Here is a 27,532-nt window from a genome sequence, read left to right as displayed (position 1 = left end):
GACCATATGCTAATCAGTTATTTGAAGTTAAAAATCACACGTAATAATTTAAGTCATAAATCGAGAGGACTTTTGTGTATTATTACCCACAAAAAACTGAAAATTAAAGTTTTAATACAACTTGGTGTTGAGAGTTGGCTGAAAATATTACTCACCATCAGTTTAAGAGTTGTAACAGAATCAGCGGAAATTACGGTGGGCCGTCCACGTGTCCGTTGAGTGAACTGAATCTCACTTTCTCCTTTGGTTTTAAAACCTTCCCTCCATTCCCTCCTCTCCCACTATCCGGACACCTCTCTCTCTCTTCTCTTTTTTGGCCTCCGCTTGGTACGTTTTAATACTTTACATTAATACGTAATAATTTCACCACTCAATTTACCATCCCTCTCTCTAGAAATTTCATATGAACGTGTTATATTAAAGCTCAGATTTCAGCTAAAACTAAATTTCATTTGTCTTTGTAGTTTAATTGATTCAGTTTGTTTTTTTGCTCTCCTTCGTGCGTGGTGATTTTCAGGCAGAGGCTTTGCTTCTATTCTTCATTGTCAAGCTTCAACCGTAAGTTTCTATTAATTAATGGATCCGTTTTTCTGTATATAGTATTTACATGATAATGTATGAATGTATGCTCATATATATATGTGTGTGTGTGTGTGTTTATGCATGCATGTATACGTACGTTAAGTTTCGGAAATGAGCCTGTTTATGAGTTGTCTGATCATGATTATGGATTTATAAGAAGGTTTATTATCGTGAACTTATATAGCTGTAGAATTAACGTACACACAATATATTCATTATACAGCTGGTTCACTTGTAAATTTCTATCGAGAGTACTTTCAGATTTTGTATGAATTAGTTGATCCGTTTTTGTGTGTATATATAGTACATGATATTGATAGTGTATGATTTATGAATGTATGTTTGTATATATTTGTGTGTTTATGCATGCATATATATATATATGAATGTATATGTACGTTTATTCCAGAAACGAGCCTCTTTATGTGTCCGAATCATGAAAATGGATTTAGGAGAAGGTTTTTGCGTATGTTTGATTATCATGAATATAGATGGAGCATTAAACATATAAGATCTTCATTATACATGTTTTATAAGTACTGTAAATATCAGCCGGTTAAGATTAGTGAATACCTGAATCTACATATCTGATCCTGATTTTGAATGTATAACATGTGTTTATGTGTTTAAATGGTGATGAATGTATGTAGTGGCATCATGATTATGAATGTGTGATGATTATGTGTCTGTGGATTTATGGATTTACATGGTTTAACTTTTGTGAATCAGTTTTTACGTGAATATTGATGGCTATATGAGTGAATGTATGATGATTATGTGTCTATGTGGAGTTACATGGTTTAAATTCTGTAAATTAGTTTTTTACGTGTTTGATCATGAAAAAAGTGATGGCTATATGAGTGAATGTATATCCTGATGATGATTATGGATGTATCATACGAGATATTTAATTTGAACAGAAATTGAACGTGAATATGAGTGAATGTATGATGATTATGTGTACAATGTATGTATATGTGGATTTGCATGGTTTAACATTTTTGAATCAGTTAATTTTTTACGTGTTTGATCGTGAATATTGATGGCTATATGAGTGAATGTATATTCTGATGATGATAATGGATGTATGATACAAGTTATTTTGCACAGAAATTGAACGGAAGAAATTGGAATGGATCGTGAATGTCGTTTATGTGTTTAATGATGAATGTAGTACTGGCAGCATGATTATGAATGTATGATGATTATGTGTCTACGTGGATTTACCTGGTTTAACTTTTGTGAATAAGTTTTTTACGTGATGAATGTATATTCTGATGATGATAATGTATATATCTGTCTGTAAATGCATGATTATGAGTATATGATGAGTATGTGTCTATATATGTGGATTTACAATGGTTAACTTTCGTGAATCAGTTTTGTTTGATCATGGCTTTATGAGTGAATGTATAATATTCTGATGATGATAATGGATGTATAATTTGAACAGAAATTGAAGGGGAAGAGAGGGAGAAACGAGAAGGAGCTGGAGGAGGTGGAAGAGAGAGCGGTGGTGTCGAAGCCAAAGCTACATTCAGTTAGCTAAGCTACTCGACAACACTGATTAGGAGAGGACAAAACTTAGGATGACGAATCCGGCGAGACCGGTGGAGGGAATGGAACCCCAAACACCGGTCGGTGGTGGCGTAGGGCCGTCGTCACTAACTCGACGGCCTTCACGTAGTGCCGCCACTACTACCTTCTCTATGGAGGTGTTTGACAATGAGGTTGTTCCCTCTTCTCTCCAGTCCATTGCACCTATCCTTCGTGTCGCCAGAGAAATCCAAAATGAACGCCCTCGCGTCGCCTATCTATGTATGTCTTCTCCTAAACTCTATATACACATTAATCTAAACTCTTGTATTTCCAGAGATTTTGAAGTTAAAAATTTGACTTCTTTGAAATTGTGACTTTTGGAATTTGAATTTATGTTTGGACATGCATTTTATTTGAAAATTTGTAAGTGGAAGTGAAATTTCTCTGTAACATAAAATTATTTTGAATCAAAATGTGATAAATATCTATGACCCTAGCTAATAAGCAATTTCTCATTTCCCCTATTTTTTGTGTTTGGTTTCGTTGTTATAGGTCGGTTCTATGCGTTTGAGAAGGCGCATAGATTGGACCCTACCTCAGGTGGACGTGGTGTTCGACAATTCAAAACCAATCTCTTCCAACGTTTAGAGCGTGTACGTATGATTTGATTTATTTATTTATTTATTTTTATTTTCCTCTTTATTGTTTTTAAATTAGAATTAATTGAACTTAAGGGAGAAAAATCAAGCTGTTGGAGATTGGGTTATTAGGAGACATTAAACCGGTTCGGTTCAGTTATTTAATAAGTTGCTCAGTTTGATAGGGGAATAATTTATTTAGGGCAGCTAGTTCTGTCACTTAAAGATAGAGAGATGACTTTTTCAGAATGTAAAGGCGGGTGCATGCAAAAAACCATCTACAAAATGCTTGAAACGGTGCATAATTTGATAGTCAAAACATTTTAGTATTATATTTCCAGAATTTCCCTGGTGTTTTAGGGGTTTATAACGATTAATTACCGGTAGAGCACGGTTGAGTCAATCGTTTTAGGTCCTCAGAGTTCCCAATCGTTTAGTATAAGGGTTTAGCTGAAGGAATTGCTTTCATTCAGGACAATGCATCGAGTCTTGCTTCTCGGGTGAAAAAGACTGATGCACGAGAAATTGAGAGCTTTTACAAGCAATACTATGAGCAGTATGTCGTGTCTCTTAACAAGGGAGAACAAGCAGACAGGTAACTGTAACTCTCTTGGTTTCATAAATATGCTCTTTATAAGTGTGTTACTGTGTCTCGGTACTAATTGTTGCAAAGTTTCTTTAATCTTTTGAAAACAGAGCTCAGCTCGGTAAAGCATATCAGACTGCTGGAGTGCTTTTTGAAGTTCTTTGTGCTGTTAACAAGTCTGAAAAAGTTGATGAAGTTGCTCCTGAGGTCAGTTACTAATATTAAAACTTAGGTGCACAATTACGAATGTTCCACTTAAAAGTTCTCAACTTTTCTGGCATTCACTGGAGGATTCTATGCAAGAATTGACTGACATGAATTTTTGAACAGATCATTGCCGCAGCGAATGATGTTCAGGCCAAAAAGGAAATATATGCCCCCTATAATATTCTCCCCCTGGATTCTGCTGGAGCATCCCAGTCCATTATGCAACTTGAAGAGGTACTACATAAACACATACGTAGAGGAAATATAGGCACATGTAGTTTGACATAGTAGGTCAAGATCTCTTAGCTTTCCCTTTAAAAAACTACTCACCAGGTTAAAGCAGCCGTTTCTGCTCTCTCGAATACACGTGGGTTGAATTGGCCAGCTTCATTTGAACAACAGAGGCAGAAAACAGGAGAACTGGATGTTCTAGATTGGCTAAGGGCCATGTTTGGGTTTCAGGTAACAGTTTCTAATTCAAAGAATGAGATTATAATTGCTTGAGACTCTACTCAGGTCTTTGTTCAGAATGAGATATTGTTAACCTTTGTGTGCTGTCTGCAGAGGGATAACGTAAGAAACCAGCGGGAGAATTTGAGTTTGCTCCTTGCGAATATTCATATAAGGCTAATCCCCAAGGCTGAGCCACTTAATAAGGCATGTATCACATCTAGCTAACTTATGATATCTCTTTTTATCATTATGTTCAATATCTAATATATCCGATGCTCCTAAGATTTCTTATTCATTTTACCTTGGATATAAATGCTTTCTATTACTTAATTTTCTTATCAGTCTCCTTCTGAATTGATTAGTCTAGACTCTAGAGTAAATGCATTTTTTTTATTTGTCTGGATTTATTAATAGCAAGAAAGCCAACCTATACAAGAAGTAATAAAATCAAAATCTGTTCTTATAAACTATTGTTTCCCATGTAGCTTGACGATCGAGCTGTGGATGCTCTAATGAACAAGTTGTTCAAAAACTACAAAACATGGTGTAAATACTTGGGGAAAAAACACAGTTTACGGTAAGATATTGGCAGTACATATACTTTCTTTCAAGTGGACATTCTCTCATATGCTTTTGCTCTTTAAGGCTTTTAGAAATGTAAAAACCATAAATATTGAGTACCATTTTCATGAAACAAACTTACTGCATTTAGGCTCCCTCAAAACCAACAAGAAGCGCAACAGAGAAAGATACTTTACATGGGCCTTTACCTTCTAATCTGGGGTGAAGCAGCTAATGTTCGCTTTATGCCAGAGTGTCTATGTTACATCTTCCATAATGTGAGTGGTTCATTAATCTTCTTTTATACCACCACTTCTTGTCTATAGATGTAAAAAATTTACACCTACAGCAACACACATTTGCAGTTGAATCCTTCCTTAAATGCGAAAATAACTTCTACTTTGTTAATTCAGATGGCATATGAACTCCATGGCCTCTTAGCAGGAAATGTCAGCATTGTCACTGGAGAAAATATCAAGCCTTCTTATGGTGGGGATGATGAATCTTTCCTGCGAAAGGTCATTACTCCCATTTATCGTGTGATTGATAAGGTAATATGTCTCGTATATCTGCATTTGCTTCCACTTCAAGTTTCCTTTTTACAGATGTTGTAACGATGATTTGCCCTTCCAGGAAGCCAAAAAAAGCAAAAATGGAAAAGCACCATACTCAAATTGGTGCAATTATGATGATCTGAATGAGTTTTTCTGGTACTTGTTTAATTAGAACAATAACTTCACTACTGTGACAATAGAAATAACAAAATGACAAATGGTTTCATATGTACTCATTGGATTTGATATACGCTGTTCAGGTCGCAAGATTGCTTTTCTTTAGGTTGGCCAATGCGTGATGATGGAGAATTCTTCAAATCAACACGCGATACCACCCAAGTATGACTTGTACTTTCATCAAAAGTTTCTGCTTCTATCAGCAGAAGAGTTATTTACCTAATGAATGCTATTACAGGGAAAAGGAGCTGCTAATAGAAAGCCCGGAAAAATGGGAAAATCCTACTTCGTTGAGACCCGGTCATTTTGGCATATCTTCCGAAGCTATGACCGTCTTTGGACATTTTTTCTCCTGGCTTTGCAGGTGGAAAATTCAAACTGTCAATTTTACTAAATAATGTTTCTCTGTTCCTTATAGCTTACTTGTTTCGTTTTGGGCCATTCTCGGAATGGACTCTTGCAGGCCATGGTCATATTTGCATGGAGTGATATTCCTGTGTTGGATATATTTAAGAAGGATTCTTTGTACAACCTGTCCAGTATTTTCATAACAGCAGCGTTACTACGCTTTCTCCAAAGTACGTAAATCTATGAATTTCTTTGAAATTGCACTAATGTCTCGTAAGATTTTCTACTCTTATTATTTCTATATTACATGTTATTAGTAGCGGTTTAGTAGGAAAATAACCATGCCTTGTTTTTGCATTAGGTATCCTGGACCTTATTCTGAACTTTCCGGGCTATCATAGATGGAAGTTCACAGATGTTCTGAGGAACGTTCTGAAGATAATTGTCAGCCTTGCATGGTCTATCATACTCCCACTATTTTATGTCCAAGAAAGCAATTCAGATCTATTTACGAAGATTCGGAATTCGCTGACATTTCTAGACAAGATGAAGGGCATTCCTCCTTTGTATCTAATGGCCGTGGCTGTATACCTACTACCCAATTTACTTACTGCAGCTTTGTTTATTTTCCCAATGCTCCGTCGATGGATTGAGAACTCGGATTGGCTTGTTGTAAGGTTTCTTCTGTGGTGGTCACAGGTAACAACAAAACACCTTCTGACCAGCGAAAATGCATTTGTTTAATTTCTCATGAACATTTTATTTTCCTGATGTCATTCAAGAAGGCTTACGTGCTATCTGCAGTTAATCAATTTCTTGAGCTGAAAGCAAATTCTTTATTCTTATTCTATCTTCTGTTTCTTCTTTCACCACATCTGGACTTTATTGTGTTTTCCTTTGGTTAACCACCAATAATACATCAGATTTTTTCGTTTTGAGTCCCTATGAATTGTGAAGATCTTCTATATATGAAATAATACATAGTATTTCAAAAGGATTTTAAGATTTACACTGATGGATCCCACGCTTCTCAAAAACGATGGCTGAAAGAACATAAATCCTGGGAAAAGAGGTAGAGCAGTTTAGATATCAAGGGCGCAACTTGAATGAATCTATGAGAAACTTTATATGTTTCGAATTCAGATGAACTTTGCTTGTTTGAATTTCTTTGTACTCTGATCATATGGTTTAGCATTTGCAAAAATAGGATAGAGTTCATCCAGTTATCTATTTCCATAAGGCATAACAGCTCATATATTTTGTCCACTCATACGAGTTATAGGTCAATATTTTATTTTCTAAAGCGAGCATTATTTAACTGCCTGCCTGCTTGTTTTTCTGCAGCCAAGAATATATGTTGGGAGGGGAATGCATGAAAGTCAATTTGCGCTAATAAAGTATGTTAACAAGTCTTTTACTTCCAACTTTCTCTTAATTATGTTCGACATTTGCTCTATCGGTTGCTTCACTTCTTGTATCAGGTATACTCTCTTCTGGGTGCTACTTCTTTGTGCAAAATTTGCGTTCAGCTACTTTATTCAGGTAATTGGATGTCTATTCCGTTGCTCTTCTTTGGAATGGGACGTGGTAGTTGTGTTTATCTTCTAATCATGGTACATATGTGTCTTCAGATAAAACCTCTTATAAAACCCACGAAAATGATAATGGACATCACTCGCGTTCAGTATGCTTGGCATGAGTTCTTCCCTGATGGTATATATTCCAAATTTCACTCACTTTTTTCGTATTCTCTGTCTCCAAATTGATGCTTATGAATATATCCTATCTGTGCAGCTAGGAGCAACTGGGGGGCTGTGGTTGCCCTGTGGGCACCAGTTGTCATGGTATGCCTTGTCTTTGTTTCATTTTACATGCTTCATGGTTATCTTTTACTAGTAAATAGTTTACTCCAAATTTATACAGGTTTACTTTATGGACGCTCAAATATGGTATGCTATTTTCTCAACTTTGTGTGGTGGTGTTATAGGAGCCTTTGATCGTCTGGGTGAGGTAATGACTTTCAGAATGCATCTTGATTAACATTTATTTTTCTGTCAATTTTTTATATGGTGTCTTGTCACTTGATAATAGATCTTATCTTACTGAAATAAGATCTATTAGTTTAGAGATAACTTGATTATTGCTGCTCATTATGGTGTCTGGGGTAAAGCACTACATAGTAGTGATGTTCCTTACATCAGGTTAGTGGAGACAGAAATGAGCATAATTGAAAGTGGGTTAACCTTTGTATTGTTTGTTAACCTATTTCTTCAATGTACTTCTTTTTGTTCGGAAATAATTCCAATTTAAGAAGGTTGTTATAGAGTATTAGGAGCAGTGATCATCAGTAGATTGCAGAAGCATATCTGAAGTGTCTTCTTTTGTTTACAGAAAAGAGAGTTAGGCCAAACTTAAATGTTTGTGGACAGTGATAAAGGCTGGTTAGGAAGTCAGTGAACTGCATTACTACAATTATAGTTGCAACTAATTATCCATGTATAACTATTTTATAAGTAGTAGTTCCTTTTATGGTAGCATAACTATGTTCCGTCACTCAATTGTTACTAGTGGAATCTGCTGCATCAAAGATCAGGGTTGGTTGAGATATTTTAGGTTAGGAAGCAATTGAAATATGCTTTCCTGAAAAACTATGCTTTCATCTTATTAAATTATCATTTTTAATTTGTTTGAGCTTATTAAATCTTTATTAACGTATGGTGCTGCTCTTTTTGTTGCTTTCTTTCACACAGATAAGAACTTTAGGCATGTTGAGGTCAAGATTTCAATCTCTGCCTGGTGCATTCAACACTTACTTGGTGCCTAACGACAAAACTGAGAAAAAGGGATTTTCCCTCTCCAAGAGTTTTAATGAGGTTTCTTTTGCAACTCACATTTTCCATCGTATATATGCTTTTCATTCTTCAGATCCATAAAGATAAATAGATTGCCAAAGACTTGGAAAAGTGAAAAATCTTATAAAATATATTCTTTTTGGATGTCTAGGTTTCACCAAGCAAGAGAAGTGAAGCTGCAAAATTCGCTCAGTTATGGAATGAATTTATATGCAGTTTTCGCGAAGAGGATCTTATAAGTGATAGGAAAAGTCCCTTAACTCATCTTTTTTGTTTTCTAGTTGGTTCTTCGTACATTGAGAATTGAACTGTCTGCACATTATTTCAGGGAGATGGACCTATTACTTGTTCCTTATTCCTCAGACCCCAGTCTAAAAGTGATTCAATGGCCACCCTTTTTGCTTGCTAGCAAGGTAAAGACTGTCAGCTGATGCACTTCTGTTTTAATTTCTTCTGCACTGATTGACTGTCTTCCATTTGCAGATTCCAATTGCATTGGACATGGCTTTACAATTTCGTTCCAGAGATGCTGACCTATGGAAGCGCATATGTGCGGATGAATACATGAAGTGTGCCGTCATTGAATGTTATGAATCTTTTAAACTTGTTCTTAATGCCCTGGTTGTCGGAGAAACTGAGAAAAGGTTGCTTATTCAGCTGATTCATAGATCTAAGAATCATTATTGTAGTTTCGTCATCATTCAACTTCATGAACACATGCATCTGAATTCAAATATATTCTTGAATATACATCAGGATCATTTGGAACTTGTTTCTTTCCTCTCTGCTACCCCCTTCTTTTGTTCATTTAGCCAGAAAACGCTTTCTCCAGCTGTAGTATGCCGTAATGCTTGGCTTTCCGGTACAGTGATTTTTTTTGTTGAATCACCTTAGGTTTAGCTCACTGGTGCTTTTGTTTCATAAGAATGGTCTTTTTTATACGTTTTTTGCTTCTTTTAAGTCCTTGAATTGGGTTATCAGAGTTCTAGTTCTTGTTGTTTTTTTAATTCTCTTTTTATGCAGTTAACTGTCTGGTTTAACCTGTGTTGTTTGTCTTTTGAAAAATAAGTTGCATTCTCTCTAATCTTTACTTCTCTCCTACCTGTTCTCCCATTTAATCTTTCTGTTGAACCATTATTTTGGTACCTCTGTGGAAGCACATATCTGCGACCCTGTATAATGTGGTGATGCAACATATCTACATGTAGTTTGTGACCTTCATGCATCATTTCAACTGTTTAATGTGGTCCTTCCAATTTCTGCATCAAATGACATCTTAATACTTCTTCATTACAAGCATATATTCTTAATCCTGTCTAATTTGTGTGTCTAGGATCATAGGAATCATTATAAAAGAAGTTGAAAACAGCATTTCAAAGAACACGTTCCTTGCGAATTTCAGAACAGGACCTTTGCAAAACCTTTGTAAGAAATTTGTAGACCTACTTGAGATACTGGTAAGTGATACACTGACTGGTGTCTGTAGCAGTGAAACTTCATATGCCGGATATTTCACTTTCTTTCTTGTTGCAGAGAGATGGTGATCCATCTAAAAGGAACAGCGTTGTCATAGCACTGCAGGATATGTTAGAAATAGTGACCCGTGACATGATGGTGAATGAAATCGGGTTAGTGAATTCTGCGCCATTTTAGGATGAGTTTTTTAGATAATATAAATGCTTAGAATTGGTGTTATTTAAGATATTCAATTTGATTTTTTGTACTGGTCTTGTATAATTGTTTCAGGGAACTAGTAGAACTTGGTCATAATGGAAGGGATTCTGGGAAACAACTGTTTGCTAATACTGACTCAAGAACAGCTATTGCATTCCCTCCTCCAGTAACAGCACAGTGGGAAGAACAGGTCATTTGATATGTGTATGATCATATGATTTGTCTTCAATTAATGGATAAACAGTGAAAGAAACATCATGTTGATTTTTTCTCAGATTCGGCGTCTGTATCTTCTCTTAACTGTAAGAGAATCAGCAGTTGAAGTTCCCACAAACCTTGAAGCACGTCGAAGGGTTCACTTTTTCACAAATTCATTGTTCATGGAAATGCCACGTGCACCTCGAGTGCGCAAAATGCTTTCATTCAGGTGCTGCTCATAATCCACTATGGCATACATCGTCAAGTTTATGGATAAATTATCTGATGAGTTTGAGCTTTCTCCTTTGAAAATTTGACTTTCCTATGGCATGCAGTAAATATTTAGATTTCTAGTCAGGTAACAATCAAATTATAAGAAGTTAATTAGTAATGTTGCATTATTATAGTCATGAAAACACACTATTAGTATGTAAAGAGTGGCAGATCGATCCATTGTACTATCATCCACACTTCAGTTTTGCAATTATATTTCTTCATATGCAGTGTCATGACCCCATACTACAGTGAGGAAACTGTCTACTCAAAAGGTGATCTTGAGATGGAAAATGAAGACGGTGTATCAATCATTTACTACCTCCAAAAGATTTATCCAGGTTTCATTCTATTATCAACTACTTGAAAATGAACTTCCTTTCAGTATGATGTTCCTCTTCCTATTTTATTGGTGTATTTTCTTGTCTATTTGACACCACTTCATTTCCTTCTAGATGAATGGAATAACTTCATGGAACGTCTTGGGTGTAAAAAGGAATCAGAGGTCTGGGAAAATGAAGAAAACATCTTGCAGCTCCGTCATTGGGCCTCATTAAGGGGACAGACTCTCTGCAGAACAGGCACCTTACAATACTTTTTCTTGTCATGTTCTTTTGAACTTAACAGTTTCCTATCGATTGTTTATTGTTACTGTTTATTCTTTTCAGTAAGAGGAATGATGTACTACAGGAGGGCCTTGAAGCTTCAAGCGTTTCTTGACATGGCTTCTGAAGGAGGTAACCCATAATATTTTTAAAGCCATTTTCCTGTGAAGAGATTTTATCTTTGGGCTAAGAACCTTGGCAGTTCTTGTAATATAAGAAATAATGAGCTACATCTGCTGAATATTCTTTAGTAAGAAATAATTGCTATCTGCTCTAAGTTTTTTCCCTTGCATATGATATGTGCTTGACATAATTGGCAGCTGAAGTTTATTCAGGCAAGCTATGGTCTACAAGTAGCCATCTGAACCAACAATAGGATCCACATAAGTGATATGTACATGTATTTGCCTTCTGATACATCTGTGGTCTGAGAGCTTTTGAGTTCTTATGGATTTAAGGTTCCTTTTAGGTGTAAAAACTCTATATACTTTTCATGCAAACACTAAAAGTTTCCCAGTTCTGTACTAGTTTTACATGTCAAGTATCACTTAGTTTATCATACCAGAATTTATTATGGTGGTTGGTTCTGTTGCATGGTAACGGGAGCTATCAATGAATGAATGGAAAAGAACTGTTTCTACTTATGTTATGTTTAAGAGATTATAGCGAGTTATATTATGCAACATGAAGAGAACACGTACACTGTTAAACAACCGACATTTTTTTGCTGCTTAGTCTGTTTTACCAATATGTTGCCTAAGGTGCTTAAAATAGGGTACCAAGTGCTTTCCTTTCTGGTAGAACACTACATTTGACTATTTTTTTGCAGAGATTCTCGAAGGATACAAAGCTGTTACAGTACCATCCGAGGAGGATAAGAAAAGCCAAAGATCATTGTATGCTCAATTAGAAGCTGTGGCTGACATGAAATTCACTTATGTCGCCACCTGCCAGAATTATGGAATTCAAAAGCGAAGTGGAGATCGGCATGCAACTGATATTCTGAACTTGATGGTCAAGTAAGTTTCTATTTTTCCAAATAAACAAGGAAAAACTAAAAGTTGTATTCTCCTATACTTTAATATACTTAGAATACTGCTGAAAATTTCTCTCTCCTTTACCTGTGCAGCAACCCCTCTCTCCGTGTAGCATATATTGATGAAGTCGAAGAACGGGAAGGTGGAAAAACTCAGAAAGTTTATTATTCAGTGTTGGTGAAAGCAGTTGATAATCTTGATCAGGTTATCAGTGTTCTTGTATCTTAAATATTGCCTGTGATTGATTCTTTGCGCTACAAGTCCTGATTCCTTCTATGACCTCTGTTTGAAGGAAATATACCGTATAAAGTTGCCTGGTGCAGCAAAGGTAGGAGAAGGAAAACCTGAAAATCAGAATCATGCAATCATCTTCTCTCGTGGGGAAGCTCTTCAGACCATTGACATGAATCAGGTGAAGTGAGACTGAGTTGAAATAGATAAAGATAAGTAGTCAGAAAATAATAACTTAATGCTTTCTCTTGCAGGACAATTACTTGGAGGAAGCCTTAAAAATGCGTAACCTTCTTGAGGAATTTAATGAAGATCATGGAGTGCGACCACCTACAATTTTGGGTGTTCGCGAGCATATCTTCACTGGAAGGTTGCATAATAATTTCTTCTAGACCCTTTGTAGTTTCATTAGGTTTTTGACATATCTAATAATGCCTCACATCTTCCAAATTGCAGTGTTTCTTCTTTGGCTTGGTTTATGTCTAATCAAGAGACAAGTTTTGTCACCATTGGTCAGAGAGTTCTTGCAAGGCCCTTGAAGTATGTTCTTCTGTTCCTTAATGCATAAAACTACTGAATGACAGTCCTGTATTTCCATATCAATGCATCATTTTTTGGAAAAACCTTTGTAGCGCTATTCAAGAGTTTTTATTTTATTTTTCCTGCATTATTCATCTATGCGGTTGGGTGAAAAGAGGGGGGATGGAGGAGTAGAAGTAAAAGTGGAGCGGTACATATCATTTCCCTTATTTTTTAAAGAATAAATAAGGTCAAGTAAAAATGGACAAATTGGAGAATGTTCCCGGTCAGCTTTCTCAATCCATCCAAAACTGGACAGGAAGAGCGCTTTTATCTGTTTTATTTCCGTCCTAATTATAACAAACAACTGGAAGTAATCACCAATATCAAATCAAAAGGGCAAGTAAGCAAGTTAGTTTCTCACAATTTCCCCCTTACCCTCTAACCTTCTAAGAACCAAATATAGGTAAGTAACTTTTTCTCTTTCTCCAAGATGGAAATGGGGAGTAGAAAACTAGTATTCTTCTATTAGAAACTAAATCAGGAGAAGTGGGGACTTTCTTTCAGTGGTTTTCTTGCAGTTAAGAGTTCACCTGGTACATCTAAATGATTTACATTTATGCTATATTCTGATTTCTGAATAGACCCTGAGATTTATTTTCTATTATACTTCGATGATTTTAGGGTCCGCTTCCATTATGGACATCCAGATGTATTCGACAGAATTTTCCACATCACTCGCGGTGGAATTAGCAAAGCTTCAAGGGGTATCAATCTCAGTGAGGACATATTTGCAGGTAACTTTTAGAAATATGTCTATTGATGCATAGACAGATCCTTGTGGGATTACACTGAGTATGTTGTTGTTGTTGTTGTTATGCATTGACAGATCACCTTATTGTTTCATAACGTTTGGCTGTATAGGTTTCAATTCAACGTTGCGACGTGGAAATATTACTCACCATGAATACATTCAAGTTGGAAAGGGGAGAGATGTTGGTCTTAACCAAATCTCTCTCTTTGAGGCAAAAGTGGCATGTGGTAATGGAGAGCAGACTCTTAGCCGAGATCTGTACAGATTAGGACATCGTTTTGATTTTTTCCGCATGCTATCCTGTTATTTCACAACTACTGGATTTTATATCAGCTCAATGGTAAGTCCTATATTTAACATTTGATGTCATTAATATATAAAGTTTAACCTCAGGTGGAATGGACTACATTACTTCAAAAATATAATATATTGCAATTACTTCAATTTCTAAGCGTGTGCGTCAATCACTTTGCTTCCGCGAAATGCCATAAAAGAAGAGATATACCTATGATATCATTTTTTTATTCCTTGCAGCTGGTAGTCCTCACAGTTTATGCATTTTTATATGGTAAACTCTACCTCGCACTGAGTGGACTGGAACAGTCCATTGTCAAAGTTGCAAGATCAAAGGGTGACGATGCTCTCAAAGCCGCAATGGCCTCACAGTCTGTCGTTCAACTTGGTTTATTGATGGCCCTGCCCATGGTTATGGAGATTGGACTGGAAAGAGGCTTCAGGACTGCTGCAGGTGACATCATCATCATGAACCTGCAGTTGGCTGCTGTTTTCTTTACTTTCTCTCTTGGAACAAAACTCCACTACTTTGGCCGCACAATTTTACATGGTGGCGCAAAATATAGAGCAACTGGGCGTGGTTTTGTCGTGAGACATGAGAAGTTTGCTGAGAACTACAGGATGTACTCGAGGAGCCATTTCACCAAAGCACTGGAAATTATGATTTTGCTCATAGCTTATGAAATTTTTGGCGTGGCTGTTACTGATTCTATAGCTTTCTTGCTTCTCAGTGGCTCAATGTGGTTCATGGTGGTTTCATGGCTGTTTGCTCCTTTCCTCTTTAATCCATCAGGATTTGAATGGCAAAAGATAGTTGATGATTGGGAGGATTGGGCCAAGTGGATAAGCAACCATGGAGGCATTGGTGTCCCGGCAACCAAGAGTTGGGAGTCTTGGTGGGATGAAGAGCAAGAGCATCTGCAGTTTTCTGGCCTAATTGGCCGCTTCTGTGAAATTCTGCTTTCTATGCGCTTCTTAATTTTCCAGTATGGAATTGTTTATCAGCTAAATGTGTCCAATAGTGATAAAAGTATCATGGTAAGTACATCTTGAATTTTCAGCTTCAATACAATATATGGAAGTGTAATTGTCATCCCACTTACATGCTAATCCTCGTTTTGATGATCACAGGTTTATGGTTTGTCCTGGTTGGTCATTGTGTTCGTCATGGTCGTTTTGAAGGTCAGTATTGGAACCTCTCTTGCATCTTGAAACCATACTTTAGAAAAAAATTAATTTAAGCTCTCCTCACAGAAGGTTGTCTTTCCATACATAGTTCTGAAACCATACTTTCTATCTGGCAGATTGTGTCCCTGGGCAGGAAGAAGTTCAGTGCTGATTTCCAGCTGATGTTCAGGCTTCTGAAGTTGTTCCTTTTCATTGGCTTCATAGTCACCCTTGTGATGCTGTTCAAATTCTTAAGTCTTACTGTTGGAGATATTTTTGCCAGCTTATTGGCCTTCTTGCCAACTGGATGGGCTCTTCTTTCGGTAACTATTTCATATCTTCAATTTTATCCGTAGAAAGGTTTCAGTGTTTGCAATTTTGCTACTAATAGTCTGTGAGATTGAGGCTACATCAGTGAGCCGTTCTTTTCAATTTTGACAGATTCATTGCATCTGACAAAAACACACTTACTTGCGTTTGACATAGCACACTAAGATAAGTGCGTGTACATATATTCTGAAACATTTGTCATCTGCCCTGCAGATAGCACAGGCATGTAGGCCAGTAGTGAAGGGCATAGGAATGTGGGGATCTGTGAAGGCTCTAGCTAGAGGATACGATTACTTGATGGGGCTCGTGATCTTTGCACCCGTTGCTGTTCTTGCTTGGTTCCCATTTGTCTCTGAGTTCCAGACAAGGCTGCTCTTCAACCAGGCCTTCAGCAGGGGGCTTCAGATTCAACGTATTCTTGCTGGTGGGAAGAAGAACAAGTGAGCTTAGTTATCGTCACACGAGACAATTCTCAATCTTTTTGGCAAAGCAGAAGTATGACTTTTACACCATTGTTCAAAATTCCACATCAAGCCTTCTGCTCCCTGGTCCGGGACATCTTGTAGAATATAAAATTTCTTAGCATATTTATAGTTTCAGAATACTACAGCACAAGATGTACAATCCTTTGTTATAAATACAAATAATTGCTCATGTAACAAGCTTGGCCGGAACTCTATCTCTTTTAGGTCAGATCCATCATTCTAGACAAAAAAGAAAAACAAGTATAAATGCGAGAAATAAAGAAAAGATACACTGTTGGAATAAATGGTCAATATGTATGATCATGAGACCATTAGTTGTTGAAAGAAAAGCGTGCAAACTTTTTCTTTCCATTTTTTTCTCCCACGAGCTAGCAAGGAGGGGAAACCACTCTCCCTTCCACCTGACACAATGAAATGGTAACCAAAAAAAAGAAAAAATTGTTCCAATAATACAAGCACAACATTATTTTTAGTTGTAACTTATTGTACTAAAGCACAAAAGAAATTAAGATACGAAAAAGGAAGAACTAGCAGATTCTCGTTTCATAGCTCACTAATGAAGCTCTTGTTCTTTACATGTATTATCCCTTTCCTCGTGACTTACCCTCTGCCACCCCCACCCTACCACCCACTACCCCTCACCACCACTCACCCACACCGTACCACCTACTACCCCAACCCACCTCACATCACCCACCCCACCCCCACCCCCACTGTACCACCCGCCACGCAACCCCATCCCACAACCACTCACCCACACCCTACCACCCACTACGCACACCCTCATTCCACAACCACTCACCTCACAATACCCACCCACCACCACCCTACCACCCACCCCACCACTCACCACCTATTTATTTTTTAAAGTTCCTATTTAATCTTTTACCTAAGTTTTATTAATATATATAAGAAAAAAGGGTCAAAAATGTCCCTCTGCTTGAGGAAAAAGACAAAAAAATATCCTCCATTACAAATTTGGGTAAAAAATATCCCTCTTGTCAATAAAATTTTCAAATATACCCTTACCCTAACGGAAATCCCCAATATAACCCGATTTTGTTTTTAAACCCGATCCAACTAAATAAAAAACGCATATGGATTACCCGCTCCTATGCCTAGTGGCTCCAGATGTAGGACTCGGGAACAAGTTGATCGCATATGGGTTTTTTCTGTAGTTGGATCGAGTTTAAATGGAGTGGGTTTAAAAATAAAATCGGGTTATTTTGGGGATTTTCGTTAAGACAGGTGTATATTCAAAAACTTTAATGATGGAAGGGGTATTTTTGACCCAAATTAATAATGGAAGATATTTTTAGCCTTTTCCCAAAGTAGAGAGGCATTTTTTACTCTTTTCCCTATATATAAACTAATTTCTAGTTAAGATTAAGGGTATGTTAGTAAACTTACAAGTGATTATACAGTACCATACAATCAAGCAAACAATACAAATGTTATTAAACCACAACAAACGATAGAATCTATACAAATATTGTGTTCATTAATACTGTACAACACCATACAGTAACATGTTGTACATTAATGAACCACGGGAAAGAACCATGCAAACGGGGGAGGGATTTGGGCAAAAGAAAAAATAAGATAGAACTTATATGACTAATGGGTAATTGATAGAATAAAAGTTAATGAAATATAAGGTTTGAAGTGTTAAATCCAAAACTCTTCAACTAACTGCACCCAACGACCAAGGTCCGCTAGCCTGCAGTACCATACCACTCCCGCAGCACAACACTTATTCCCTTGCCACAGTTCACATCAGTACTCCCTGATAAAAAAAATTGCTTGTTCCTAAGGAAGGCAAATGGAAACGAACTCTCAGGGCAGTAGCATCCTCCCACGTAGCCTGAGCTTCAGTTAAATGTTCCCATTGAACCAACAGTTGAGCTATAACGTTATAAAATAATCCTGCCACCCAAAATCTTAGGTGACAGAGAGCTCTATAAGAGTTGTAAATGTTAAGTACAGGAGCTTGTAAAATTTGAGCAAGAATTTCATAACAAGGTTTCAATAAGGAAACATGGAAAGTAAGAGCAACAGTTCAGGGGATAAGGGAAGTTTGTAAACTATAGGTCCAATGTTTTGTTGGAAACAAACCTATTAGTAATACAAAGATAAAAGAAATTATCTTTCCTCTCTTTAGTTTTGTGGGTTCTTTTCCTTTATTCATTCTTGTCTTATGTGAAATATATTTTGTCCCACATTGGTGGTGGGAAGAACTTTCTGACTCTTTAAATAGAATTGTGTATTATTAGGCTAGTAAAGAGTTAGCAAAAGGGAGTGGTCTCGCACACATGAGAATTGATCTTGCCACAAAATGAGTCGATTTTACCCTCTGAGTTATATGGCTATTTATTTTTCTAAACATTAAGAGGCGTTTCTGATTTTAATGGTCTTTATTTTCGAACATTACTCAAAGTTATATGGCTATTTATTTTTCCGAACATTAAGAGGCGTTTCTGATCTTCTCCTTTGCTATCCAGAAGTGGTCATCTGCATATATAAACCATTAGAGATTTCTCTTGTCAAGACATCAAAAAAAAAAAAAAAACTCTATTCTTCTCCGAATAATTTTCTGGGCAATATTTTGTGCAATCTCCAAATTTCAATCACGAGTGCACTCATTTGGAAGCGACTGTGGAACCTTGGAGAACAATTGGCTACACAATTTGCATCCTAGTGGGGTCAAAATCGCTTTCAAGGTAGTGACTTGCCACGACACGATTTAGTGATAATTTTGAACATTACGAGGCGATTCTGATCTTCTCCTTTGCTATCCAGAATTGGTCATCTGCCTATATAAACCATTAGAGATTTCTCTTGTCAAGACATCAAAAAAAAAAAAAACTCTATTCTTCTCCGAATAGTTTTCCGGCCAATATTTTGTGCAATCTCCAAATTTCAATCACGAGTGCACGCGTTTGGAAGCTACCGTGGAACCTTGGAGAACGATTGGCTACACAATTTGCATCCCTGTCGGGTCGAAATCGCTTTCAAGGTAGTGACTTGCCACGACACGATTCTGTAATAATTTATTTACTGTTTTAAGTTGTTGTTCTGAATTAATATTGTAATATTTTTGCTGACACCTTTTGTATAATATGGTATGTACCATAATATTAAGAGAACAATTTAGAAAAATGTTGAGTAGACGTGGTAAGCTGCCATGAATGGGTAGATTTTTGTGCAATCATGTCAGCTAGACAGTGTTTACACTAAAAGCTGGTAATCTGAAAAAGACTCTGTATACTGTTGTAACAGGTCAAATTACACTTAGAAGAGTTGAATTTTTGGATTGTATTTATTAAAGTGAAATGTTTTTTCTTTAATTACATAGGGGGTAGGAAAAGGGAAAATGGGGGAGGGAATTACAACGTGGGAATTCCAACTCTTACCAACAAGGTGAAATTTCAGGTAGCCAACCAACTGAGCTACTAAGAGCCCTTCATTAAGGGAAATGTGGTTTAATACATAGTAAGAGCTTTAGGTTTTAAAAAATTGTGATTTTTACACTACGTAACCGCCCAACAAAATAATAGTCAGCAAATGTATACACATTATAATATACAAAAAATATACATATTTTGTTCATAATTAATGTATAGTTTTGTACATTGGCTAGCGATTGTAATTATTTTTGGCCGAGTGGCCAAATATGTTAAAAGCCCTTTAAAATTAAACCTTTTTATATGAGAAGAAGTTGTAAGGAAAGAAGCAAATATGACTCCCATGTCACTTCTTTTACTGCAAGGACATCCATTGAAAGTTTATTTGCTAGTTAGATAGATCCTTTGTAAAGTATAAATCCCTAATATCATCCTGTTAGTTCATAAATCCCATTCTGTGGGTTAAGATTTGGGGGTTAAATAGGATTTTGGTTATTTGGGTGCCTTCGTCTTGATTCTAATTCCATATTCGGATATGGCTAGGCTTTCATTACTTTAAGACACAACGAAAAGACTAGGCGCACAATTGACACTGCGAGTTTGTTGTTCGACCTTCTAAGTAGGTTACGGTTTACCTTATGGTGAACTTCGATTAGCGAAACTTATGTTTGGATGATATTGTCGGAGAATGCATGTAAACCTTCGAGTATGAAGTTGGGTTGGATATTGCCTTAGATTGGGCCTTGTTAAATGATTTGGGGGCCAGCCACCCCGCTGTGTTGTTGACTTATCTTGATCTATTTACTTATTGGCTCGTTGCCATGTTGAGACATTGGGTATTGGTGACAAGTGATATATCATGATTATGATATTGCGGTACTTTACTTTGATTCGATATTGAGATGAGAATTGTGATTCCATTGTGGCTTATTGTGTAGCCTGATTTATTGATACTACTTGTGTTCCATCTGTGGTACTGTTTGGGATTGAATTGGTTGTTGATATTACATTTCATCGTATGCATGCTCACTTTCATGATACGTTGATATTGCATTATTATGGTACTGAGGATGAAAAGTGAGAAAGAAATACACATTCATTTAAACACATACATTATATATCGAGTTATCTCTGGGCTGTGTGCGGAATGACTGATACGAGGTGTAAGGTGGGAAGGAGTATCATCTTTGGGTTGTGTGCGGAGTGACTGGTACATGGACTTCGCGGGTCCCCCATGGGTTGTGCTACCGAGATGTGATGTTCTATCGGTTGGAGTGCATATGCATTGCATTCATCATTCATACGTTATTGCATTGCATTGTAACTCTTGGTTTTCTGTGATATTGTTGTGATATGATTGTGATACACTGGTTCGGAATGTTATATTGAGACTTGGCACTGTTGGGTTTTGATGCTATAACATAGGTGATGACTTGTTGTGCTATGATTGTGAAATAGTGGTTCGGATTGGTTACCCTGAGACTTGGCACAGATGAGTTTAGATGCTATAACATAGGTGATGACTTACTGTGTTATGATTGTGAAATACTGGTTCGGATTGGTTGCCCTGAGACTTGGCACAGTTGGGTTTAGATGCTATAACATAGGTGATGACTTGTACCGTGGTTATTGATTCGTGTTGACTTGTACCTTGTTGTTTTACATATTTCTCTTGCTTTGTTGTCTTTATATACGTTAGCTAGTCTTAGTAGGCCTATGATACCTACCAGTACCTGTTGTTGTACTGACCTGCACTTGCTGCATTTTTTTATGAATGCAGAGTACCATGATTGTGAAATACTGCTTTGGATTGGTTGCCCTAAGACTTGGCACAGTTGGGTTTAGATGCTATAACATAGGTGATGACTTGTACCGTGGTTATTGATTCGTGCTGACTTGTACCTTGTTGTTTTACGTGTTTCTGTTGCTTTGTTGTCTTTATTACGTTAGCTAGTCTTAGTCGGCCTATGATACCTACCAGTACCTGTTGTTGTACTGACCTGCACTTGCTGCATTTTTTTATGAATGCAGAGTACCCGGTTGGATCCATTTCTTCCCCTCGTGATTGATTATCGAGGCTGTTGTCGAGTCTTTTCAGGATGAGCATGAAAACGTTCGCTGCCCGAAGACTCTTCTATTACTTATGTCTTACTTTTCGTTCCGAGACATGATTTGAGACTGTTTATGTATTATTATCACTAGTCAGACTTGTAGTATTTGACTTAGATGCTCTTGTATGGCGTGACCAGATGCTGGGGTGGATTTCATTTACTTCTGCACTTATTGTAATGACCCGTTTGGCCGTTACTGCGTTTTCGACCCTTTTGATCCTTTTTTGAGCTTTATTAGCTCATATTTGACCTGCGGGGATCGTCGGCACGCTTTTCGAGGTCATCGAAGTTGATTTGGGTAAGTTTTGGAAAATTTGGCTTAAAAGCGAAAAATGGTTGACTCAAAGTTGACTTTTGGGTAAACGGATCTTTTTGGGAATCTGTCGATTCCGAGAGGTCCGGATGATCTGTTAGAATTTGTGTGCATATTCGGTTTCCCAATGCACGCGGGTGCGTTTTGGGACTTGTTTTGGATTACTATTCTAGAGGTTTTGGAGATTGACTCGGTCAATGGGGCCCCCGATGGAGATTCTGAGACCACGAGCGCGTTCGTAGAGCATTTTTATGAGGGGTAACATATATGGCATGTTAGGTCTTACCGAGCGATAATTGGATTTTGGGTGCAAGTTATGAAATTTGAGTATGTGACCTGGTGTCTGGTGCCCGTTATGGCGGCACCAGAACTGCTATAGCGGTGTCGCTGTTGCGGCAGAAGGGCCACTATAGCGGCATTTTGATTTGCTGAGGGACTGCTGTGACGGTCTAAGTTACCGTCATAGCGGGAGCGTCGCAGAAGCGGTAATTGCTGAGTCAGAGGCCTTTTAATGTGTTAAACCCTTAGACCCTAAGTCATTTTTCCATATTTCGTTCTTGAGGCTTAAGGAGGCAATTTTGGAGGGTTACCACTTATTTTTTCTCTAAGGTATCGATCTTGTCTCTAAATCATTCATTAACTTTTCCTAATCAATAATCCATGCCTAGATTTCTCTTAAATGGTAAGAACAAAAGGGGGTTTTGTGGATTTTCTTCTCTAATGATCTTATGATGATAAAAATCTTGTTTATTTGGTGGATTTAGCATGGGTTGGCCTGATATCAATGGGTATTAGCTATTGTAACTTGAGTCTTCCATTTTCAAGGCTTAATTTGTGAATTTAAGTTAGGGTTTATACCCAAATTTGGGGGTTTGCCTAGAATTCGAATTTGAGGAAATTATTGGTTTTTCTAGCTTGATATTGATGGGAATTGATCACCTCGAACTTTAATTTCTTGTTGAGATCTTTAGATTCCTACTTTCACCTTTCTAGTTCATAAACCCTATTCCATAGGTTTGGAATTTGGGTTATGAATAGAAGTAGGGTTTGATTGATGTTTTTCTTGATTCTAATTGTGTGATTCAGATATGTTTAGACTTTCATTATCTCGAGGCTCAAAGAAAAGGGAATACCAAGGTTTGATTATTGGAGACTTTGCTATTTGGCCTTCCAGGTAGGTTACGGTTTACCCTTCGGTGAGACTTCGTTTAGCGAAGCATACATTTAGGCGATATTGTTGGAGAAAACATGTAAACCCTCGGGTATGAAGTTGGGGTGGATATTGTTTTAGGTTGGGCCCTGTTGTATGATTGGGGTTAGCCACCCTATTGTGTTGTGACTTGTCTTATTCTATTGTTGTTGACTTGATGCCACGTGGAGATAGAAGATATTAGAGACTATTGATATATCTTGATCATGATATTGTAGTACCTTACTTGTTGACGTTTGATACGAGGATAGTATTCTATTATGGCTTATTGTGTAGCCTTTTCATGATATTGTTGGTATGCCCATGCGTGGTACTTGTGATATTAATTTGATTATTGACATTGAACTCATACATTGCACGTATTCTTATCGTTCGTGATATACTATTGACACATTGATGATACTTGAGGAAACACTGTTATGAGCTAGACTCAGTTGGATGAGAGTGACGTGAGGACTATTGTCCGATAGTTGTCCTGGAATCGAGGTTGTGCGTAGCGATTGCCGAGGTTGTTGCCAAAATTGTAAGGTAGCGATTGCCGAGGTTGTTGCCGGAATCATAAGGTACATGGACTTCGCGGGTCCCTCATGGGTTGTGCTATCGAGATGTGATGTTCCATCATCGGAGTACATGTGTACACAACATATGCATTGCATACACATTTCATACATTATTGCATTGCATTGTACTATGGTTTCTATTGTGATATACGGATTCTGACTGAGTATTTTGAGACTTGCCACATTTGGGTTTAGATGCTAAACATAGGTGATGACGTGTACTTGGATTCTGGCTCGTGTTTGCCTTATACCTTATTGATTTACCTGTTTATCTTACTTTATTGACTTGATATGTGTTAGCTAAACTTAGTCGGCCTATGATACCTACCAGTACTTGTTGTTTGTACTGACCTGCACTTGCTGCATTCTTTAATGAATGCAGAGCATCAGGAGGGATCGACTTCTACTCCTCGTGGTTGACTGTTTCGAGGATTTGCTGATTTGAGTCTTACAGGGTGAGCATGTGGACGTTTGTTGCTCGAAGACTCCTCTATCTACTATGTCTTTATTTCCATTCTAAGACATATTTTTGAGGCTACTGATGTATACTTATTATTCAGACTTGTAGTATTTAGTTAGATGCTCTTGTATGACCAAACCAGATACTGGGGTGTATTTCTATTGTTTCCACTTTCTTATATTATATTTGTGAGGCTTTCGCAATTTTACTTCTTCCGTTATTTTCTATCAACTGTGAATGTGGAGTTAAGGGTTTGCCTACCGAGGTGAAAGGTAGGTGCCCGCACGACTTAGTGAGATTGGGTCATGACACTTATTTATATTATATCTGTGAGACTTATATTATTTTACTTTCTTCCGCTATTTCTATTATTTATTGAATGTTGGGTTAAGGATTCGCCTATCGAGGTGGGAAAGGTAGGTGCCCACATGACTTAGTGAAATTGGACTGTGACAAGTGAGTTCGCTTTAAAGTTCGCTCAGCAAGCCAAGGGGTACTTCGCCCCAGGCCTATAAAAGCGACACTTACACGATTTTATGTCATTTTGTACGTTCCAACTTTATTCTAAAGCCCTAAGCAGTCGTTTCTCTCCTCTCCTTATCCTCCAAAGTCAAGTAAGATCGCTCTAACAATTCCTAAGCAATTCTAACATTAATTCGTGATTAGTAACATGATTCTTCAACCAGAAAATAGGATTTCCAAGGTAAATCCTTCTCAACCGATTCAAAGCTAGAGTTTTGGTGTTCTTCATCAGAGAAGCAGTTTAGTTTATTCGATTGGAGCGATTTTATGTATATAAGGCTAACTATCTACTGTGGGAATGTTATTGATCTTCCCTAAGTTCTTCATGATTATTATGAGTTGCATCAGAAATAGAGATTATGCCCTAGTTCATGAAAAATTTAGAACCTCTATCCTTTTAGAATATAGTTTCGTAGTTGGTCATGATTATCATTCTGAATATTGTGAACTCAGTGCATAATCAGTATAGACTCATGTTTGACATCCCACAAGTCTCATTCATGAAAACTCAGTATGTTTATAAACAGTTAATGCTCTAAACTCAATAATCAGTTCATAAAATATACGTCTCATCATAGAATGTTCAGTATTCCAGTGTTATGCATTACAGTATGATTCTCAGTTCCTTAATACAAGTTGCTAAATGTTGAACACCTGTATATTTGCCCGAGGGCACAGTCTTAGCTATATGTATACTTGTCGAGGCCACCGACTGACGCACATACTTGGCCGAGGCCATATACTTGAGCACTTATACTTGGCCGAGGCCATAGCTGGATGCATTTACTTGGGCCGAGGCCACATATTTGTGCACTTATTCTTGGCCGAGGCCATAGATTATAAATCCAGTAAAACGGGTGATTCAAATTCAGAACAGGGAGTACCTATTACTTTACTTTTTTTGTTCTGTTCAGTTATCAGTTTCAGTTTCAGATTATATATACGTGTTTATTAATTTGAGCTACCCTTTCTTAAGCACCCCACTTACAGTTCTTTAATTCTGTTGTTTTACATACCAATACAATTCAAATGTACTAACGTCCCTTTTGCCCGGGGCCTGCATTTCACGATGCAAGTATTGATTTACAAGACGACGGATTGGCTCACTAGGATTCTCGTATCAGCTGCTCGGTGAGCCCCAGTTCTTTCGGGATGTTATCCTTATTACTGTCATGTTTTCAGTATTTTAGACAGATAGGTATGCGGGGGGCTTCTCCCTGTAAACAGTCAGTATTGTCAGTACTCTTCAGAGGCTTCATAGAATAGAGTAGTTAGTCAGAGTCACATGTTTTTTATGTTAGCCATGATTGACAACTTTGTTATGTTCAGACTTTGCTCAGTATTTCTGCATTCAGTGATTTATATGATCAGACTTTTAGTATATCAGCATGTGCTAGTTTTATTTCCGCATTCAGTATGTTTTGTTATCACATGTTGATTCAGCCAGCCAGTTGGTTCGCTCGGTCACAAGTAGTCAGGCACCGGGTACCGTGTTACGTCGAGGCCCAGATTCGGGGCGTGACATATCTATATGAGAAAATGTTCATGTCATACCCTCATCTTGATAGGGCATGATGGGCACCCGACTCTCATCAGAGTCGACCGAACCCCTAAACGTTCTCTTTACCAAAACCTGTTATTTCAAAAACTTTTGAAACATGGAACTTTTCAAAATAGAGATCATTGTCTTTGTACAGATTATGAAAACTTTCAATCAATTACGTACTTTTTACCAACTGAAATCATCTGAAAATACATACTCTTTTAACATCTACAAATGATTCGCACTTCTCTACGCCCTGTCCATAGGACACTGTCTGCAAAGTCTCTAGCCTATACAAAATACCATGACATAAGTACTTTGACCCGGCAACACTCCGAACTGAGATGGAGCTCGCCAATCCCGCGGGAACACCTTCTAGCAAAGTCTTCTACTCATCTGGGTGTACCTGCGTGGCATGAAACGCAGCCCCCGAAGAAAGGGGGTCAGTACGGAATATGTACTGAATATGTAAAGCATCACTGAATCATAAACAAGGATAGGCGTAATAGTAAACCAGTTTAAAAGCAACTCGGAAGTAACCTGGAATAGCATTTTGAACCGTGCCATATGGTATCTTACCCAAATTCTAGCATACACAATATAAATACGGCATACACAAATTCTAGAATACACAATATAAATATAATATCACAATAGTCCCTTCGGACAGCCGCTTCCGGCATAGTAACATAATAGTCCCTTCGGACGGCCGCTTCCGGCATAATAATGATGATGGCCCCTTCGGGCATGCCGCTTCCGGCATAATAACATAATGATGGTCCCTTCAAGCAGCCGCTTCCGGCTCAATAATAATGATTGCCCCTTCGGGCAGCCGCTTCCGGCTCAATAATAATGATGGCCCCTTCGGGCATGCCGGTTCCGACATAATAATAATGATCCTGGCCCCTTCGGGCATAATAATAATAATGATATGGAAAGTAAACATAAGTCGTAAATGAAATGAAGTAGTAAAACCTCGCACCCCCTTCGGAGTGATTTTTGAAAATCTAATTAGTAAAATCTCGCACCCCCTTCGGAGTGGTTTTTGGAAGTTTAAATAGTAAAATCTCACACCCCATTCGGAGTGGTTTTGAAAATCTAACTTTATGTTTCCTTTAGTATAAAACTAGTTTTCCTCGAAGTTATTAGTGAAACCATATGCACAACTCAATTGGCATAACGTAAACTGATGCCATATGTTATATAGCACGCTCAGACATAAGCTGAGGCCATAGCACACTCAGTGATCAGCTGAGGCCATAGCACACTCAGACTTAAGCCGAGG

At 37.5% G+C, this 27,532-nt stretch overlaps 1 protein-coding gene across 1 annotated transcript; it reads left to right on the top strand.

The window, feature by feature from the left end:
• The first annotated feature begins 283 nt into the window (after nucleotides 1-283).
• LOC132615382 (callose synthase 5) lies at nucleotides 284-16,453 on the top strand. The gene is made up of 44 exons (XM_060329985.1): nucleotides 284-327; nucleotides 518-558; nucleotides 2,036-2,400; nucleotides 2,674-2,774; nucleotides 3,233-3,354; nucleotides 3,456-3,552; nucleotides 3,676-3,786; nucleotides 3,886-4,014; nucleotides 4,117-4,209; nucleotides 4,491-4,582; nucleotides 4,718-4,844; nucleotides 4,980-5,117; nucleotides 5,200-5,276; nucleotides 5,381-5,459; nucleotides 5,536-5,661; nucleotides 5,761-5,875; nucleotides 6,007-6,344; nucleotides 6,990-7,042; nucleotides 7,127-7,187; nucleotides 7,277-7,358; nucleotides 7,440-7,489; nucleotides 7,569-7,655; nucleotides 8,396-8,518; nucleotides 8,649-8,744; nucleotides 8,827-8,910; nucleotides 8,981-9,141; nucleotides 9,831-9,954; nucleotides 10,031-10,125; nucleotides 10,244-10,361; nucleotides 10,447-10,598; nucleotides 10,874-10,983; nucleotides 11,098-11,223; nucleotides 11,311-11,379; nucleotides 12,077-12,266; nucleotides 12,377-12,488; nucleotides 12,577-12,696; nucleotides 12,770-12,885; nucleotides 12,972-13,055; nucleotides 13,719-13,831; nucleotides 13,959-14,188; nucleotides 14,383-15,180; nucleotides 15,274-15,324; nucleotides 15,447-15,632; nucleotides 15,853-16,453. Exons 3-44 carry the CDS (start codon nucleotides 2,172-2,174, stop codon nucleotides 16,081-16,083), a joined length of 5,796 nt encoding a protein of 1,931 aa, XP_060185968.1. The 5' UTR covers nucleotides 284-327; nucleotides 518-558; nucleotides 2,036-2,171; the 3' UTR covers nucleotides 16,084-16,453.
• The last annotated feature ends 11,079 nt before the right edge of the window (nucleotides 16,454-27,532 follow it).

Source organism: Lycium barbarum, chromosome 10 (assembly GCF_019175385.1).
Source record: "Lycium barbarum isolate Lr01 chromosome 10, ASM1917538v2, whole genome shotgun sequence".
Taxonomy (NCBI): Eukaryota; Viridiplantae; Streptophyta; class Magnoliopsida; order Solanales; family Solanaceae; genus Lycium; species Lycium barbarum.
This window is presented reverse-complemented; position numbering and strand designations above follow the sequence as displayed.